Raw genomic sequence first — 19,956 nt, forward strand, 5'->3', positions numbered from 1 at the left:
TATATATGGTGCCTCCACATGGGATTTTGTTTGAGGATAGGATTCCACGGCTTAACAGCATTTGAAAATCAGTGGCCATAGTGTGCCCTCTAGCTCCAAGTGACTGAGAATCCATAACCTTAACTTTATTCCTCTCCTAGAACCTGTTGAGATGCTTCTTCTTGTTCTTCTCTGCTCTCCTTCTCTTTCTAGCCTTTTCCCTTCCTCCTCTGCACTCCCCACTCCCACAATGGGCATAGGGGCCAACAGATAGGTGGTAGGGCTGGAGAGATGGTATCAGGACAGGCGCAGGGCCCTCCACTCCAGTTCTTCCTTTTCCTTCCATTAATCCTGCCCAGTCAGACCCACTCTACCCCTATCCTCTCCCCTCTGGCCCAATGGGAACAGCTCTCCCAGGCCCACTGGGACTCAGGCAGTTTGGGTGAAACCAGTTAGCAGCTGGCCCTGACTTTTCTGGTAACTGAGCCCTCTGCCCTGGCCCAGGTCCTGGTCATCCTGATGGATGTGTTCACGGATGTGGAGATCTTCTGTGACATTCTAGAGGCAGCCAACAAGCGTGGGGTGTTCGTTTGTGTGCTCCTGGACCAGGGAGGTGTGAAGCTCTTCCAGGAGATGTGTGACAAAATCCAGATCTCTGACAGTCACCTCAAGGTAGGGGCCCTGATGAGAGTCCTAAGGGTACTCATATTAGTCCAGATAGGATAGTCTATGCAGTAGTAACAAATGTCCCCCATCTTGTGTTAATAGCTTAACACAATAAAGGTTCATTTCTTGCTCAGAAAAACTCCTATGTAGGTCAGATGGCCCTCCTCCATATTGTAGCTACATCATGAGAAATACACGGCCTCTAAGATAGCCATGACAGGGAAAGAGAAGGCTGGAGGACTCTGCAGGATGTTTCCAGGATCTGACCTGGAGATTTTCATCACTTTCTCTTATAACCCATTGACTTTACCCAGATGCACAGATGCTGGGAAATGTAAAGGGTCATGGGTATCTGGTGAGCAGCATCTCTGCCATGTACTTCTGTTCCCCTCTCAGCTGGGGAAGCCCAGGGGTTGCATCTCACAGGGCAGGCAACCTCCAGGGTCTGTGGGTGCATGTTCAGAACTCCCTGGCCCCAACAAGACATTGATCCTCTTGGACTTAACTGAACCCCGTACTTCCCTCTCCTGGCAAAGAGAAAAGAAACTGAGAGATAAGGGTTCGATTCATCACACAAATTTGAGGACAACTAATTCAAATGTGAACACCACCCATAGCTCTCATGAGTAGGCCCGGCTGAACAGCTGATGGGTGGCCCTCAGAGTTCTTTTGATCAGTCTCCTCTAACTCAGGCAAGAGAGGTTCTGTCCTCTGGGAGAACCTCCCAGATAAGAATGAAGCCTCCTCCCTCCCTCCCTTCCCTTCTGCACGGATGCAGCTGAGTTCAGTGATGCCTCCTGCTGCCACAGGCCTTGGGACTTCTGGCTGCTGGTCTGTTTGGCATGACGTGGATCACACCTCCTTGGCATGAGGCCATTGAAACAGGTCAGGAGCATCAGAACTGGCCTTGCTTTCACGGCCTATGCTGGCCACACCTGACAGTACTCTGCTCACCATAGGACAATGGTGTCCCTCCTCTCGAGATCTCACAGAGCTACGGAGAAGCCCGGGGGAAGCGGCTGGAGGCAGGACTGCGCTTCCCAGAAGCTGCCGAGCTACCAGCAGTCTTTTGAGGAACCAGACAGTATTCCACCTCCCTCAGCCTTAACCTTGAGACTCCCACACTTTACCTGCTCTTCCATTTCTCCAGCCTTCCAGCCCTAGGGCAGCAGGTGCTACAGGGAAGACAAGGGATAAATAGAGCCATGGTAGGGTTGCAGACTCACCTTTGCTTAAGACAATACGGGGTCTATTGCTACCTCCCAAAGCCACCTCCTCTGGCTGCACCGAGCCTTCCCTCTGAACAGCTTGGGGTCAGGGACTCAGGTGAAGCCACTTAAAGGGCAGGGCTGGGCTTGCCTCCAGGTAACTGCCAGGCCACCTGTGGCTCATGGGGGCCTAGACTCGGGGCTCCATAGGCATTAGGCCCTTGCTTTTCTTTTATTTGCTGCCTTATTTGAATTCTACCACCTTCCTTTTTTTTTGTTGTTGCCAGCTAATGCCAGAACAATGAAGACAATTTAGACAATTCAGCTCAAGGAAAATATTAATATGGTCCAGAATCCCACATTTCCATCTTGATGAAACATTCTACCAGACATTTTCCTACACAAATTGTCTTAGTTCGTCACAGCTGCTATAACAGAATTCCATAGACTGGTGGCTTATAACAACAGAAATTTATTCCTCATGGTTCTAGAGGCTGGGAACTCCAGGATCAACATTCTGGCAGATTCAGCGTCTGGTGAAGGCCACTTCCCGGCTTATAAATGGCTGTCTTCTTGCTGTGTCCTCACATGGCAGAAGGAGTGAGGCAGCTCTCTACGCCTCCTTTATAAGGCATTCCTCCCATTCATGAGTGCTCCACCTTCATGACCTAATCTCCTCCCAAGGGCCCCACCTTCTAGTACCATCACCCTGGGGATTAGGTTTCAACACAGAATGCGGGCAAGGGGAACACAAACATCCAGCCTAAAGCCCAAATGTATCTCTATAAACAGAATTAGGAAGTGACACCTTGACTTTCCCTTCAACAGAACATTTCCATCCGGAGTGTGGAAGGAGAGGTGTACTGTGCCAAGTCAGGCAGGAAATTCGCTGGCCAAATCCGGGAGAAGTTCATCATCTCGGACTGGAGATTCGTCCTGTCTGGATCTTACAGGTGAGCCCTAGATTCATCTCCTGTCAAGGATTCATGGAGGACAAGGGCTGAGCGAGGTGCAGACCAGCTCCCGCTGCTCAGACACACTGGGAACAGCTCCAGAAGGTCTCCCTCTGCCCGGAGCTGGAGCTGCATCACATAGATGGGGCGAGAGGCAGGAAATGTGGGCCCTTTCTGGCAAGAATTCCAGGTAGAGAGGCATTTCCAGGTGCCTCTGTTTCCCTTGATATTGCAATAGGACATAGAATCCTCTTGTTTTCCCTCCTCGGATATCTTAGATGTAATTAAAAATTGATGCAATTTGTTTAGTTGTGTGTGTGCACATCCCATTGCTTTTTTTTTTTTTTTTTTTTTGAGATGGAGTCTTGCCCTGTCACCCAGGCTGGAGTGCAATGGTGCAATCACAGCTCATTGCAACCTCCACCTCCAGGATTCAAGCGATTCTCCTCCCTCAGCCCCCCAAGTAGCTGGGATTGCAGGCACCCGCCACCACACCCAGCGAATTTTTGTATATTTAGTAGAGACAGGGTTTCATCATGTTGGCCAGGCTGGTGTCAAACTCCTGACCTCAGGTGATCCACCCATGTGGCCTCCCAAAGTGCTGAGATTACAGGCATGAGCCACTGCGCCCAGCCCTATTTTATTTTTTAAATTTTTATTATTTGCTCAAGCAATCCACCAGCCTCAGCCTCCGAAAGTGTTGGGATTATAGGCATGAGCCCCTGCGCCCGGCCTCAGTTTGTATTTAGACCCTCACACATAGACACCTACATCCAAATGACTGACCACCCATTTATTCTAACAATGCTACTTAGCCTGGGTCTGTCTTTGAAACTTGACTTCAGAGCTTAAAAGATATGCTTTGAAATGTTCTCAGTGGCGGCACCAGGGAAGTGGATTTGATGGTGGGTTTTGTGGGAGGAATGAAATGAGAGAGCAATTGAGGAAGGGAGGAACAGCCGAAGGTCGTTTGGGAACATTTTGTTTAGGAAGGTGATGAGTGTGACAGAGTGCAGAGGGGGCAACTGGTTGCATCTTACCTTACTTCCTCTGCTGCAAACACATAGCAGTGACCAGCGAAATATGAGCACAAACATTGGGATAAGCTGGGAGTGGAAGGCAGGCTTCCAGGGGGTGTTAAGGATGCACTCTTTCCCCAGGGAGCAGGAGCCCGCAATGCTGTTCCAAAGCTAGGTGAAGCCAACTGGCAAATCTCTAGCCAGAGACAAATGAGCATAAAGGGAAAGAGAGAAAGGGGGCGGGGGGGAAAACCCTTACATTTAAAATGTGCTATCTTTCTTTAGCCTTATTAATGCCGTTTAGCTGAAATTCCACTTTTAATGATATTAACATTGCTACCTCCAGTCTTCCTTGGGCTTATATTTGTACAGTGTCTTAGTCCATTTGGGCTGCTATAATAACATCCCATAGACTGGGTAGCTTATAAACAATGGAAACCCATTACTCACAGTCCTGAAGGCTGGGAAATCCTAGGTCAAGGTGTTGGCAGATTCAGTGCCTGGGGAAGGCCCACCTTCTGTCTCATAGACTGCTGTCTTTTCACTGTGTGACACAGTGAAAGTGTATCTTTATCCCTTCATGGTAAAAAAAGGTGAGGGAGCTCACTGGGGCCTCTTCTGCAAGGGCACTAACCCTTTCCTGAAAGTTCTACCTTCATGACCTAATCATGCCCCAAAGGCCCTACACGCTAATAGCATCACATTGGGTATTAGGATTTCAAATATGAATCTGGAGCAGAAACAGACATTCAGTCTACAGCACAGAGTATAACTGTCTCTCCATCCCATTATTTTCAAACTTGCTGATAGATTTTAAGTGTGTCTTTTGTGAACAGCATATCGTTAATTTTTGTTTTTTTGAGATGGAGTCTCGCTCTGTCACTCAGGCTGGAGTGCAGTAGTGCGATCCCAGTTCACTGCAACCTCCGCCTCCCGGGTTCAAGTGATTCTCCTGCCTCAGCCTCCCTTGTAGCTGGGATTACAGGCGCCTGCCACCACGCTAGGCTAAGTTTTGCATTTTTAGTAAAAATGGGGTTTTGCCATGATGGCCAGACTGGTCTCGAACTACTGACCTCAGATGACCCACCCACCTCAGCCTCCCGAAGTGCAGGGATTACAGGCATGAGCCACTGCTCCCAGCCTCATTAAAGTTTTTGAAAGTATAATTTTAACATCTCTGTCTTTTAATAGGTATAATCCACTTAGTTATTGTGATTGCTGATCTATTTGGATTTATTTCTAATATTTATATTTTGACTTTGCTTTGCTTTTCCCCTTTCGTGTTTGCAGTTGAATGGAGAGGTTTTCATATTACTTCTTTTTTAGATAGCTCCTTTTTTTTTCTCTGCTTGCTACAAAGCTTAATAATTTATATTTTTACTCTTTTCTTTTAATGGGACTCCTTCAGTTTTTAAAATACTTTACACATTTTCCAAACAAAGTCCAAAATTGTGTAATAATTTTCCTCTCTTCCCAAATACAACAAGGACCTTCGTGCACTGTTTTTCGACATTTTGGTTCCTATTAAGTTCGTCAAGGCTGTTTCACTGTAAGGCACAGAAAATCTACTTAAACTGGCTAAGTAAAGGCGGAAGGGAGGGGGTGTTGTAAGGCTGTGGCAGTTAATCTCAGGCACAGCCAAGGGCAGGACCAGCGGCTGCCAGGCCTCCCCAAGTCTGGGAAAAGCTAGGGTAAAAGCTGCTCACTCTGGCTTTCATGGGTCCACAGGCCTGTTATTTAGCTACTTTTTCTGGTTCTCTCTCCTGCCTCATGGATTGTATAAGTTAAATCTGACCTCCTCATCCCTAAACTTTGGGGCTTCCCAGCCCAGCCCCCACCACCGTCACCCCTGGTCCAACCATTCTGTCAGCCCAGATCACCAACCAGTGGATGAGCTGTATCTGAGTCTGGTGTCCACCCCTGAGCCAGTAACCTGTGGCTGGGGCAGGGGTGGCAGAAGGGAACCTGGCATGTGGCAAAAACATGGCTGCCCTTCACTCAGGCCTAGGGTGGGGCAAGTTTTCAGAGAAGAATCTCTAAAATACGTCATTCCGTCCTCAAACTTTTTAGAATTTGAAGGTAGAAGAACAAGGCTATAGAAAAAAAGAGAATGTGGCTTAGGAGGCACATTCACACAAGTGCAGTTCACACCTTCCTGCCCAGCTTGCCTTGAGGTCTAGAATGTCCTTCATAGCACTGAGGGTCCCCATGTAAGTGCCTATTCTGGGTGTTTCATGTAAATGGAATTATTTTTCAATATGTGGCATTTTGTGGCTGGCTTCTCTCACTTAACATAACGTTTTCCAGGTTCATCCGAGCTGTAGTGTGTGTCAGTGCTTCCTCGCTTTTCATGGCTGAGCAATATTCCATGGACCGGATAGACCACAGTTGGTTTATCTGGTCATCAATCAATAGACATTGGGTTGTTTCCCCCTTTCGGTGATTGTGAATATTAGCTGAGGAATTCTTGCAGCACTCTTGACACTCCATTTCAAGGCACACATTCTTCCCTGGGGAACTCAGGTTTTGCATCACTAAAGGGAAGAAGGAGGTTGAGCCAAAGGCTAGAATAGCTGAGGATTCCCTGAACATGGGGAAGAAATCAAAGAACAGGTACAGTTTGAAATCAAAGAACAGGTGCAGTTGAGCTGTCTCCTCAGTAGCCCCAAAGCACATGATACACTTTAAAGTGATCTGGGCTGGGCGCAGTGGCTCACGCCTGTAATCCCAGCACTTTGAGAGGCCAAGGCGGGTGGATTACCTGAGGTCAGTAGTTTGAGACCAGCCTGGCCAACATGGTGAAACCCTGTCTCTATTAAAAATACAAAAATTAGCTGGGCATGGTGACATGCACCTGTAATCCCAGCTGCTGGGGAAGCTGAGGCATGAGAATCACTTTGAACCTGGGAGGCATAGGCTGCAGTGAGCGAGATCGCACCACTGCACTCCAGCCTGGATGACAGAGTGGGACTCTCCCTTAAAAAAAATAAAAAAATAAAACATAAATAAAGTGATCTGAACTTCAGTAGATCAAAGTTTGGATGTTTTTTAAAAAAAGTCTTCTTACCCAGAGGCTCTTATCTATAACGTCCTTCCCCAAAGTTCAAGATTAGGCAATTATTTTTGAGAAACGTTGCACCCTCCCAGGACCCACAAGCTGCATTGCACACGACCATGGGGCGGTTATCTCTGTGGAAAAAAGGAGAAGGCCTGGGAACACAGTCATTTGGAAACAGAGATGTAAAGATAAAAGGCTGAGAAACAAGTTCTTATTATCTGTGTGCATGATGAAAACTGATGAAGGAGCTTAAGCGACCGGAAGGGATTTCAGACATTTCAGGGAGATCAGAACTGCGCTAGGAGTGGAGGCTTCCTCCCTCTACCAAATGGTGTCAAACGCTGGGCAGATGAAGCTGAAACACATTCCCAAGATAAACTTCCCTTTAACACCTTCAGGAAAACAGAATGTCTGTCTTCGACTTCTCAACATATGAATTGTTCCACCCTCGAATCCTCAAATCCATATCATTTCACTTTTAAACCAAACAATATCTCATACATTATGCTTTCCCCTAGAAGAACAAGAATTTGAATGTGTTAGGTCGTATCCCACTCTTTTTTTTGAGACACTCTTTTGCCTAGCATGGTGGTGGCGTGATCTCAGCTCACTGCAGCCTCAGCCTCCTGGTTCAAGCGATACTCCAACCTCAGCCTCCTGAGTAGCTGGAATTACAGGCGTGTGCCACCACACCCGGGTAATTGTCTTGTATATTTAGTAGAGACGGGGGTTTCACTATGTTGGCCAGGCTGGTCTCGAACTCTTGACCTCAATTGATCCACCCTCCTCGGCCTCCGAAAGTGCTGGGATTACAGGCGTCAGCCACTGCGCCCAGCTTCTATACTCAACTTTTAATAGCTGTGTACCTGTCATCTCTCTGGGCCTATTTCCTCATCAGAACAAAATGGAAAATAATAACACACTCCATTTGTATTAGAATTGTTGTAGAATTAAGTAAAACAGCAAGTGTAAATACTTCACTGCTGGGCATCTGAGATGCACTAAAAAAAGGTCAATTAAGAGTGTATTGTTGTTTAAGACACTGGTATTACTTATACTTTCAAATTTATTTCGATATTAATAATTATAATTCCAAGCAGGGTCTGTTTGAAGAGAATTAGTGAGTTTTACCAGGCAGGCCGTGATTATTACTGTTACCAGCATTTTTATGCTTAACTAACATTGGTCTGTTGTATAAAGTGGTTTGACCTCACTTTCCAGTGGGTTTCTGTGAATTAGAAAAGAGCCATTTTTGGCCAGGCGCGGTGGCTCACGCCTGTAATCCCAGCACTTTGGGAGGCTGAGGTGGGCAGATCACCTGAGGTCAGGAGTTTGAGAGACCAGCCAGACCAACATGGAGAAACCCCATCTCTACTAAAAATACAAAATTAGCCATGTGTGGTGGCCCATGCCTGTAATCCCAGCTACTCAAGAGGCTGAGGCAGGAGAATAGCCTGAACCCAGGAGGCAGAGGTTGTGGTGAGCTGAGATTGCGCCATTGCACTCCAGCCTGGGCAACAAGAGAGAAATTCTGTCTCAAAAAAAAAAAAAGAAAAAGAAAGAAAGAAAAGAGCTATTATTATGAAAGTATACTAATTTTTTTATTTGTGAAGCACTATTCCAGGAGGTAAGGGCCCTTCCTGTGTGTTATCCTTCTGCAGGGTTTGTTAGAGGGAAAGTGCTGGAAAACATGCCTTCCCCCAGCCCCCAACGCCTAACCCCTCTCAGCCCCGCTGCCCAGCCCACTCTGCAAGTAAAGAAGCCAGCAGAGAAGTCTGAAACCATTTCCACACAAGACAGATGGGAGTGGAGTTCATCTCTCCCTGTCTTATGGGAGCTACTGGGGAATTAAAATGAAAAAACAAAATCTCCTCTCAGAAAACTTCCCTACGAAAGTAGAAGTGAAGGAAAACAATTGTGTTATCAAGTAAGCATTAGACCAGAATATGATGCACGTGATGGGCAACTCACTACAGAGACAGCAGGCAGAACAAAACCTCACTCTTTTATATAGTGAAGTGGATCCAACCCATTCAGTAGGGAGGTTCTGCTTGTGGAGTCAGAGGACAGCTGCAGTCAGGGGCACCTTCTTCCAGAACACGGGAGGATGGAGTGTGAAAAATTTGCATACAGCTAAAATTTTTGAAGTAGAAAAGGAAGAAGGGGAAGGTCTCTTCCCTTAATTAAGCATCTCATTTTTAATTTGCACTTGCCCTTCCAGAGTCCATCACGCAGCTGGGGGGCCCTCGCCTTGGGCAGGGGCAGGAGGAAGCAGAACTAACATTGCTGAAGGATGTCAGGGACTAGGCCAGGTGTGATCAGAACTTTAATAAGGGCCGGGTGTGGTGGCTCATGCCTGTAATCCCAACACTTTGGGAGGCTGACCAGGGTGGGTCACTTGAGGTCAGGAGTTTGAGACCAGCCAGGCCAACATGGTGAAACCCCATCTCTACTAAAAATATAAAAAATCAGGAGGGGCGCGATGGCTCACACCTGTAATCCCAGCACATTGGGAGGCTGAGGCGGGTGAATCACCTGAGGTTAGGAGTTCGAGGCCAGCCTGGCCAACATGGCAAAACCCTGTCTCTACTAAAAATACAAAAAATTAGCCAGGTGTGGCAGCGGGTGCCTGTAATTCCAGCTACTTGGGAGGCTGAGGCAGTAGAATTGCTTGAACCTGGGAGGCAGAGGTTGCAGTGAGCCAAGATCCACTCCAGCCTAGGTGACAGAGCGAGACTGTCTCAAACAGACAAACAAACAAACAAAATATATATATATATGTGTGTGTACAAAAAATTAGCTGGTGTGGTGGCATGCGCCTGTAATCTCAGCTACGAGGGAGGCTGAGGCAGGAGAATTACTTGAACCTGGGAGGTGGAGCTTGTAGTGAGCCGAGATGCACTCCAGCCTGGGTGACAGAGTGAAACTGTCTCAAAACAAAAACAAAAACAAAAACAGACTTTAATAAGGATTTAATCTTTATGACAACACTCTGAAGAAGGCATCATCCTCCTAATTGACAGAAGTGGGGTGGGGGATTTAGGCACAGAGAGGGGAGGCAACTGATCCAGGGTCACCAGCTTCCTTGACTAGGGTCCAGTCCCTGTGAAGCTGAGGGCTGGGCTGGTTAGCCTGATGTGCAGCCCAGGAGGAAGGCGGCCATAGCCTGAATACATGCAGGGCCGTTTGTGTTTACTGTCATTCCTGAGAGCTGTGGAGGAGCCAGCTCCTGGAGGGAGCACAGGACACCAACAATGATTTTGCCCTTGACATTCAAAGGTGATCTGCTTACTAGCCTTTCAGGGGATCATCTTCCCTGGGACCAGTCACCCCTTAGAGTTGTTTCCAGTAAAAACAAAAACAAAAACAAAAACAAAAAAACAGAAGGGGCCATTTATCCCTTTCTTTTAGCCCTGCTACCTGGGGGCTTCAGGTATTTTGGCCCCTCCTTCTGGTTGTATATGGTTCTCCCAAACTGAAGAGCCCTGCTTCCTCCGCTGAGGCTAGAGGGCTGAGGTTGTGCATTTCAACACTGAAGGGCTGGTGGAGGGTCTGACCCCAGCATAGGTGCCATGCCAGGGCTATCAAGAAAAACTGCTGAGTGGGCAGAGTGGATTAGTGTGTGTGCTCTGAGATCAGCAGGAGCTAAAGAAGTTCTCTGGGGTCAGCTGAGAGGGAGCCACCACTTCTGCCTGGCAGGTCCAGGAGGTCAGTGCCATTGGCTGAAGTTGGGCCTTGAAGGATGAGAATTATTTCAGCGCTGGTGGGGAAGAGGCAGGCAAAATTGGGCTTTGGAAACAGCATGGGGAACAACAGCAAGACATCATCCTGGCTTCTAATTGGCCTCCTGCCCCGCCCCCACTGCCACCCATGGGTTTTCTCTCCCAGGAACAGAAACACAAACCAGATCAAACCACTTTAAAATCCTTCAATACTCGCCACTGCTTCTAGGAACAACAACAACAACAAAAATCTACATCCTTACCAGGGCCTCTATCTCAGTAGGATTCCCCAACTCCTCCACTGTGTTGGAGCCACACTGGCCGCTTCCTCAGTCTTTCATGCTCTTTCGAGTCCCAGGGCCTTTGCACTTGCTGTTCATGCCCTCCGTCGGAGAGCTCATTCCTGCTGTCTCTAGCTTGCTAACTCCTCATCTTGTAGGTGGCAGCTTCCAGATCATTGCCTCAGAGACCTCTGATCACCCTACCCCGAGCGCTCTTATCCTCTATGGCTTCACTCCCATCATGATTTGGAATTATTTATTTGTGAAGTTGATTAGCCAAGATTGTAAATGACATGAGGTCAGGGACTGGACTGGGTATGTTTTCTTCTCTGTTGCTTTCCTGGCATGGAGTACAGTAAATACAGCACCTGATACATTATACATGGCCACAAATATTTGTTGAATGAATAAATAAAAGCACATTGGGTTCTGACCATTCAGTGTCCTGAAAGAATACAGTTTTTCAAACTGTGTCTCACCATCCATTAGCGGGGTGTGAAATCAATTTAGTAGATGATGTCTAGCATTTTTTTTAAATGACACAGAATAAAATAAAAATAATCAGAGCACACTGAGGTAAAGGATGTTCTGGAAATTATCGTGTGGTTATGTACTTGTGGGTCATGATGTTAAATGTGCTTTTCCAAGAATAGCCAAGATAAATCCGAAGAAGAAAAACAAGCAGGGACAACTTGCCCTACCAGAGTTCAGAACTTGTCATGAAACTGCAGTAATCAAGACAATGTGTCATTGGAGGAGGGACAAATTGACACACAGAACAGAAAGCTCAGGCACAGATTCACACACCACAGGGCATGCCAGAGCAGTGGGGAAAGGAGGAACTGGAAAAAATAACTCCCCGTATGTAAAACGGGATTACTACCCACCATGCACGCATTTGTTTACAAATCAACTTGCAATAGTTGAAAAGAATATGAATGTTGAAAATAAACTAAAACTCTCGTAGATTTCTTTAAAAAGAAAACATACACACATTAAAAAAAAAAAAAAAAAGCAGTGACCATAAAAGTTTGCTTAATCTGACTATATTACAATTAAGAATGTTGGTTCATTGAAAGACATCTTGGCTGGGTGCGGTGGTTCACATCTGTAATCCCAGCACCTTGGGAGGCCAAGGAAGGTGGATCACCTGAGGTCAAGAGTTCAAGACCAGCCTGGCCAACATGGTAAAATCCTGTCTCTACTAAAAATACAAAAATTAGCCGGGTGTGGTGGCACGCGCCTGTAGTCCCAGCTACTCGGGAGGCTGAGGTGGGAGGATCACTTGAATCCGGGAGGCAGAGGTTGCAGTGAGCTGAGATCAAGCCACTGTACTCCAGCCTGGGGGACAGAATGAGATCTGTCTCAAAAAAAAAAAAAAAAAAGTAAGAAAAGAAAAGAAAAAAAGAAAGACATCTTAAAGAAAGTGAAAAGTCAGTTACAAACTGGAAGCAGCTATTCAAGATGCACACCCCTGACAGAGATTAGTGCTGAGACTCACGAGAGCACAAGAGCACAGCAGAAAAGTGGGTGGGAGACATAAGCAGGCGTTTCACCAAGGAGGCAACACGTGGTTAAAAAAAACAAAACAAAAACAAAAAAAAACATGTGGAAAGATGTGCAGCATCATGAGACATCTGGAAAATGTGAGTCAGGGCTAGAATGAGTCCCCATTTCACACCTCTCCAACCAGCACAGAAATAAAAAAGACTGACCATACCAAATGGTGGATTTCAGGGATCTTTCACACCCTGTTGATGGGATTGCAAATTGGGACAATGACTGTGAAAAGATTTTGGCCTTTTCTCCAAAAGCTGAATACTCACCTAGTTTATGACCCACCAACTGTACTCGTAGGTATATTTCCACAAGAAGCTGGTCCACATGTATGGTAGAAGACGTATATGAGAATGTTCACAGCAGCACTGTTCACAACAGAACCCAAATGCCTAGCAGAGGGAGGTGATGAATGCACCACAAGACAGCCATCAGTGCCATATTACACAAGAGTCAAAAATGAAGTACTGCAGGCAGGACACAGTGGTGGCTCACACCTGTAATCCCAGCATTTTGGGAGGCAAAGGTGGGTGGATCACTTGAGGTCAGGAGTTAGAGACCAGCCTGGCCAACATGGTGAAACCCCATCTCTACTAAAAATACAAAAATTAGCCATCATGGTTGTAATCCCAGTTACTTGGGAGGCTGAGGCAGAAGAAGTGCTGGAACCCAGGAGGCAGAGGTTGCAGTGAGCCGAGATCACGCCACTGCACTCCAGCCTGGGCAACAAGAGTGAAACTCCATCTCAAAAAAAAAAAAAGACAAAAAAATTCTTTAATTATGGAAAAAGGAAAGCAAGGGCATTATGATCACAGTATTCATGGTGTGCTGAGTTCTAGTTCAGGGGTCCTGGGAAAGGGATGCAAGGAGGGACCCTATGGCTAGATGTGGACTATCCTCAAGATGCTACCTTGGCCAGGTGTGGTGGCTAATGCCTGTAATCCCAGCACTTAAGGGAGGCCAAGCAGGGAGGATCACTTGAAGCCAGGAGTTCAAGACCAGTCTGAGCAACATAGCAAGACCCCATCTCTGCCAAAAAAAATTTTTTTAAGAGAAAAAAGTTTTAAAAAATGATGTGACCTTTTCTTTTAGGTAGTGGGTTCATAAGTGCTTACTATATTACTTAAAATCACCAATTAAATAGTTAAATAAGTGAAAATGGGTGACGAATAGACCAATGAGTAGAGTTTGGTCATGAGCCAAAGATGATTAAGTGAATGCTACGTATTTATGGGTCAAACAACAATAGAAATAAAATGTATTGGCCGGGCGCAGTGGCTCACACCTGTAATCCCAGCACTTTGGGAGGCCGAGGCGGGTGGATCACGAGATCAGGAGATCGAGACCATCCTGGCTAACACGGTGAAATCCCATCTCTACTAAAAACACAAAAAAATTAGCCGGGCATGGTGGCGGGCGCCTGTAGTCCCAGCTACATGGGAGGCTGAGGCAGGAGAATTGTGTGAACCCGGGAGGCGGAGCTTTCAGTGAGCCGAGATCACACCACTGCACTACAGCCTGGGTGACAGAGCCAGACTCTGTCTCAAAAAAAAAAAAGAAAGAAAATGTATTTCTGCTCATGGGCTGTGATCAAAAGTATAAAAGCTAAAGCATGGCCAGGAGCAGTGGCTCACACCTGTAATCCCAGCACTTTGGCAGGCTGAGGCAAGTGGATCACGAGGTCAGGAGTTCAAGACCAGACTGGCCAAGATGGTCTCTACTAAAAATACAAAAATTAGCCGGGCGTGGTGGCGGGCACCTGTAATCCCAGCTACTCTGGAGGCCAAGGCAGAGAATTGCTTTAACCCAGGAGGCGGAGGTTGCGATGGGCCGAGATCACACCACTGCACTCCAGCCTGGGCGACAGAGCAAGACAGCGTCTCAAAAAAAAGAAAAGAAAAGCTAAAGGATGAGATGCGCGGGTGTGCAGGTGTGGGGGGGGGGGAGGTCTGGGGCGGGGCACAGTGCAATCGGGGACACAGGTGCTGGGGACCTGAGGAGTTGCCAGGACGTCTTTGGACTTGTTCTTTGGACTTGTTCTGTTGAGCAAAGCAGCAGCTATGTTGCCCCATGCAGCCTGATTCAGACAACATAGGGCGACTGGCTTCTGAGTGCAGGGCGGCCCTTTGTCCCTGCGCTTGCCTCCTGTCCCGTGGCAGGGCTGGTGCTTGGCTCGGCATCAGCTGCTCACCTCTCTGGGGGTGTGGGTGGTTCCCGGCGGGAGGTGAGATTTAAACAAAGCCTCATTGCTGTTCCCAGGATTATCCGAGCCTTGTGCGGCCCCGCCCTGCCTCACAGAGCAGGGAACTCCCAACCTCGGGCTGAGGCCAGGACTTTGGGTGGCAAGACAGGTGGGCTGGGGGCTGGGGGCTGCGATCCTATCTTTGGCGGGCCCGTTTCTGCTCAGCTCTGGCGCTGTCCCGGCTCGGCGACCATTCCCCCGACCATCCTCTCCCCTTTGCTTCAAGTTCACCTGAGCAGGACCCCAGGAGCCTCTAGCCTGTTGCTCTCGGGAGGTGTATGCTGTTACCAGAGTTTCAAGCATTGAGGGGGCGGGGGGAGGAATGAAAGGAGTTTTCCATCAGAAACAGAAAAGAGTTTGGGTTAAATCTGGGAACCAGGCCGGGCGAGGTGGCTCACGCCTGTAATCCCAGCACTTTGGGAGGCCGAGGCGGGCGGATCACGAGGTCAGGAATTCGAGACCAGCCTGGCCAACATGGTGAACCCCCGTCTCTACTAAAAATACAAAAATTAGCTGGGCGTGGTGGCGGGCGCCTGTAATCCCAGCTACTCGGGAGGTTGAGGCAGAATAATCGTTTGAACCCGAGAGGCGGAGGTTGCAGTGGGATGAGATCATACCATTGCACTCCAGCCTGGGTGACAGAGTAAGACTCAAAAAAAAAAAAAAAAAAAAAAAAAAAAAAAAATCTGGGAATCATACAAAGTAATAACTGCCTTAGGCATTTTGTTTTTCCGTAAAACCTGTAAGTGGTGGCCCCAGGCCTCTCCTTGAGGGTGTCGTCCACCACTCCTCCCCCCGACAGCCCCCGCCCGGTGTCTGGGTGCTTCCTCCATAAACCACTCCTGTCAGCGTCTCCGGGAGGCGCACGGTGCTCCTCCTCCACTCATCCCTGCTGGGTCCCTGTGCCTGAAAATGGAGCCGAATCCTCTTTCAGGAACGCTTTAGATTTTCATGAAAACACAGCCCGGCTTCCCAAGAGCAGCCGCCTTTTGCAGGGGCTTTCCTGACCCCTGTGTGGTTAAAGGCGCTGGCGCTCCTCATTCCACAGACGGAGACGAGAAGGCCCCGGCTGCTGGGTGACTACCCTGAGCGCAGAGTCCGGGCGCCTGGGACTCAGCCCCCTTCTGCCTCCTCAGGGAGCTTCTAAGGGGCTGCAATCTGAGCACCAGGAGGGAGCCTTGAGGCCAGGGATTCGCTCTGGCATCTTAAATTATTCCCCCGCAAACACATTCTGGCCCCTGAGCCTCAGTTTTGTCGTCTTTAAGAGAGGTGTCGCAATGTCTCCCTCTCAGGGTTTCTGCCAGGATGAAATGAGCCCGAGAGGAGGGGCAGTGGACATGGGTTGGTCCCCTTCCGTCCCTGCCCCAAGGGGACCCACAACTCCCAGACTGGTCCCCCAGGAGGATCTTGGGGCCTGGGCCCAGCGAAGCCTCCTATCTGTCCTCCTCTTCCTCCTCCTCCCCCTCCCCTCCTCTTCCTCCTCTTCTTCCTCCTCCCCTCCCCACTTCCCTTCCCCCTCCCCTCCTCCTCCTCTTCCCCCTCCCACTTCCCCTCTCCCTCCTTCTCCTTCCTCCACCTCCTCCCTCCCTCTTCCTCTCCTCCCCCTCCTCCTCCACTTCCCCTCCCCCTCCCTCCCCCTTCTCCTCTATCACTCTCTCTCCTCTTCCCCTCCAGCTTCACCTGGCTCTGCGGACACGTGCACCGGAACATCCTCTCCAAGTTCACGGGTCAGGCGGTGGAGCTGTTTGACGAGGAGTTCCGCCACCTCTACGCCTCCTCCAAGCCCGTGATGGGCCTGAAGTCCCCGCGGCTGGTCGCCCCCGTCCCGCCCGGAGCAGCCCTGGCCAATGGCCGCCTCAGCAGCAGCAGTGGCTCCGCCAGTGACCGCACGTCCTCCAACCCCTTCAGCGGCCGCTCGGGGGGCAGCCACCCCCGTACCCGAAGTGTGTCCGCGTCTTCGGGGCCCAGCAGCCCCGCGGCCCCACACCCGCCTCCACCGCCCCGGTTCCAGCACCACCACGGCCCTTGGGGAGCCCCAAGTCCCCAGGCCCACCTCTCCCCGCGGCCCCACGACGGCCCGCCCGCCACCGTCTACAGCAACCTGGGGGCCTACAGGCCCACGCGGCTGCAGCTGGAGCAGCTGGGCCTGGTGCCTAGGCTGACTCCCACCTGGAGGCCCTTCCTGCAGGCCTCCCCTCACTTCTGAAGGTCCCTTCCCCTGCTGCCCTCCGCAGGCCCAGGGCTGGGCACTCCCTGAGACCCCAAGACCCACCTCAACGACGAGTGGCGTTGAGCCACTTCCCTTTGAAAAGACACTCAAAATCACTGCCATGGTTCAATGTTCCCAGGCCCCAGGCCATCCGCTTGCCGGCCCCCACCAGTCCTTGGGTTCCCCGCTCTAGTTTGATCTGTGCAGCACATTCCAGAAGGTTCCAGGGAGGTTGTGGGGCAGCTAGAGGACAAAATCATGAAAACAGAGTCTCTGTCTTCCAGAAATCATCCCAGGCTTTAATATTAATGGTCCCCAAAACTCCGTAAGAAGCAGGAAATGCAGCCCAAGTTTTACAAATGGGTAAACAGAGGCACCGAGAGATAGATGGTAGTTTGGTATTTCTGGTTTCCAGTGCCCAGGAATGGTCCACTCCCAAGAAATTCAGGAAAGAAAGACTAAGGAGAAGGTGTGGGAACATTCTGGATGTTTCGGGAGAGTTGGGGAAACTCCTCCTCCTGCGAAAGGCTAATACTAGGGTATCCCTGGGCCCAGTGAGTTAGGGGTGAGGCCCCAGAACCTGTATCTATGAGTTGTATGGGGGAGCCATCTGAAGCTGTAGCCACCAGGGATGGAGCTAGCTGAGGAGTTTGGGGTGTTGGGTTGGACAAGGCAGTTTAGTAGACTCAGATTCTTGCTTCAAAGAGCCTTGGGCTGGCCTGGAGGTCCCTGGAGTCTAGACTGGACCTAGGAGCTTGAGTGCCCAGGCCAATCTTGAGTGCCCAGGCCAGCCTTGAGCAGCAGGGAGGGCTCAGCCGTCCCCAGATCCAGGTGCCTCTGACCAGCCTGGTCACCTCCCGAGGAATAAATGCTGAACCTCACAAGCCCCATCATTCATTCCTTCTCAATTCACAGTGCCCCTCTTTGTTCCTGGGGTGGAACTAGGTCCTGAGGGCACAGCCTAGCTGAGTGCAAAGAAATATAAGATGCTTAGAAAGCATAAAGGAGGGGCCGGGCATGGTGGCTCACGCCCGTAATCCTAGAACTTTGGGAGGCCAAGGTGGGTGGATTACCTGAAATCAGGTGGATTACCTGGTCTCGAGACCAGCCTGACCAATATGGTAAAACCCCATCTCTACTAAAAATACAAAAATTAGGCTGAGACAGGAGAATTGCTTGAACCCAGGAAGCAGAGGTTGCAATGAGCTGAGATTGCATCACTGCACTCCAGCGTGGGCAACAAAGCGAGACTCCATCACAGAAAAAAAAAAGAGAGAGAGAGAGCATAGAGGAGGGTTGGCCAGCCCTGTGGTGGGTGGGATGTCAGAGACACTTCCCAGAGAAAGTAACAGTTAACCCTGCACCTCAGGTGTGACAACGGGGTCAGTGGTATGTGATCCAGGCTGGGCAGCCAGAGGGGAGCAGGTGCCAACTCCACATCCTTCTCCTGTTTCTGGGCCCTCTCCTCCCTTGTCAGTTTTTGGCGGGGAAGCTCAGCCTTCGCTGTGGAGGGCCGAGAGCACAGAGCTCTTCCTCCTGGTGGCCTCTGACCCCTGACGGCCTGTGGCATCTTCCCCAGTCCCCTCTGCCCATCCATCCCTCTGTTCCAATTCTCCACTGCTCCCAGCATGATCTGGGGCATCTTGGCTTCTGGTTTCTTTTATTATTATTATTATTAATTATTATATTCCTGTCCTTCACTTTTTTCCTCCTTAGCTCCTAAAAGTAAACAAAACAAAACAAAAACAAAAAAACAACGCTTTGGTTCCTGATGGCTTTCTCAACCCCAGCCCTGACCTTGTTGTTTCACAGCTGACGGCTGAGATGAGGTTAGAATGACTGGGCCTGGCTGAACATTCCAAATTGGATTTCACCATCTGCTGAGAAAGTTTAAGGAAGGCAAAGCTTGCCAGGTCACAGAAGCTCCCAAGCCCAGCTTTCCAAAGGCCTCAGCCGGTGCCTGTGTCGAGCTCAGTCCTGGGAGACAGGGGAGAACCTGCAGGTGGGAACAAGCCCCCCTACTCCTAACCACTGTCCATCAGCAGTCTTCCCTCCGTGGTCATCTTTGTTGACAAAGGTGCAGTTTCTTCTCTCCTAGGCACCTGTAATGTGTGATGCGCTGCCTGCTGGGAGGTTAGGTCGGGGCTGCCCTGGCGAGTGGAGATTGAGCAGAAGGGCTGAGGGTCATTTCCAGGCAGAAGCTTTGAGAGCCTGGGTACAGGTTGCCACATAGAAGCAGCTCTCCAGTTGAAACCCTCCTCTGCCAGCCTGGGGTCCTAAGCGATGAGCAGAATCCCCCACTCCCACCCCACCAACCCGCAATGGATATGTAGTGAGCAAGAAATAAACCTTTGTTGTTTAAGCCACTGCGATTTGGGGGTTGTTTCTTCCTGCACCATGATCTAGCTTTGCCCGAGTGATACAGCCTCTGAGACCCCCTCAACTCCAGGCTGGGCCATTGCTCTGGATTCCCAAGACCCCCCGACACACACACACTATTTCCACCAGAGGATTAGGGGTGGTTTTACACACCTGGCAATTGTCTGTCTGAAAGCCAGAAGAAGTCTTTATCCAACTTTCAAATCCTACAAAACCGGGTCACATTCCATCTTTAATTCTGTTCTGGGTTATAATCGTACCTGTACCTCCCTTGCTGGGGCCTGCTTGCTAGAGTGTCACTCTGTGTCTTTAAACATATGGAGTCTCTATCTACTACAGTGTGAATTTCAACAGCTGCAGCTTAGCATCTCCCATGTGCCAGGCACCGTGTCAGCTCCGGGACACGCATCTATCAGCCTCAAAGAACTCCCAGGGCACAGAGAGGGCTGGGAGGGACCTGCATGTGAACAGCCACCATGCAGAACATAAGAGAATGAAGAAACACTATGATCTGCATGTCCTGGGGTACCTCACCTAGGGTCAAACGCATCCCCCAAGCCAGGGACTTAGGATCATAGGACCTATCTACAGGACAGTCAGCCAACATGGACTGAGGTGTGGGTTGCTAATGATCAACCCTGCTCCTCAGAGCCCCTCTCTTCTAGGAATGATCTGTTACCTGC

General features: G+C 49.5%; 1 protein-coding gene across 2 annotated transcripts in view; it reads left to right on the plus strand.

Annotated features, from left to right (window-relative positions):
• Nucleotides 1–19,227, plus strand: part of FAM83A (family with sequence similarity 83 member A) — a 28,918-nt gene extending 9,691 nt beyond the window's left edge. The window contains exons 2-4 of one of the 2 annotated variants that reach the window (XM_054499263.1): nucleotides 484–651; nucleotides 2,682–2,806; nucleotides 11,045–11,322. In XM_054499263.1, coding sequence (XP_054355238.1) covers nucleotides 484–651; nucleotides 2,682–2,806; nucleotides 11,045–11,081 — 330 coding nt within the window. In that variant the 3' untranslated portion in view covers nucleotides 11,082–11,322. Of the gene's footprint in view, nucleotides 1–483; nucleotides 652–2,681; nucleotides 2,807–11,044; nucleotides 11,323–16,359 lie in introns of those variants that run through there. The other variant, XM_054499264.2, reaches the window with a different exon arrangement.
• The last annotated feature ends 729 nt before the right edge of the window (nucleotides 19,228–19,956 follow it).

Source organism: Pongo pygmaeus, chromosome 7, assembly GCF_028885625.2.
Source record: "Pongo pygmaeus isolate AG05252 chromosome 7, NHGRI_mPonPyg2-v2.0_pri, whole genome shotgun sequence".
Lineage (NCBI taxonomy): Eukaryota > Metazoa > Chordata > Mammalia > Primates > Hominidae > Pongo > Pongo pygmaeus.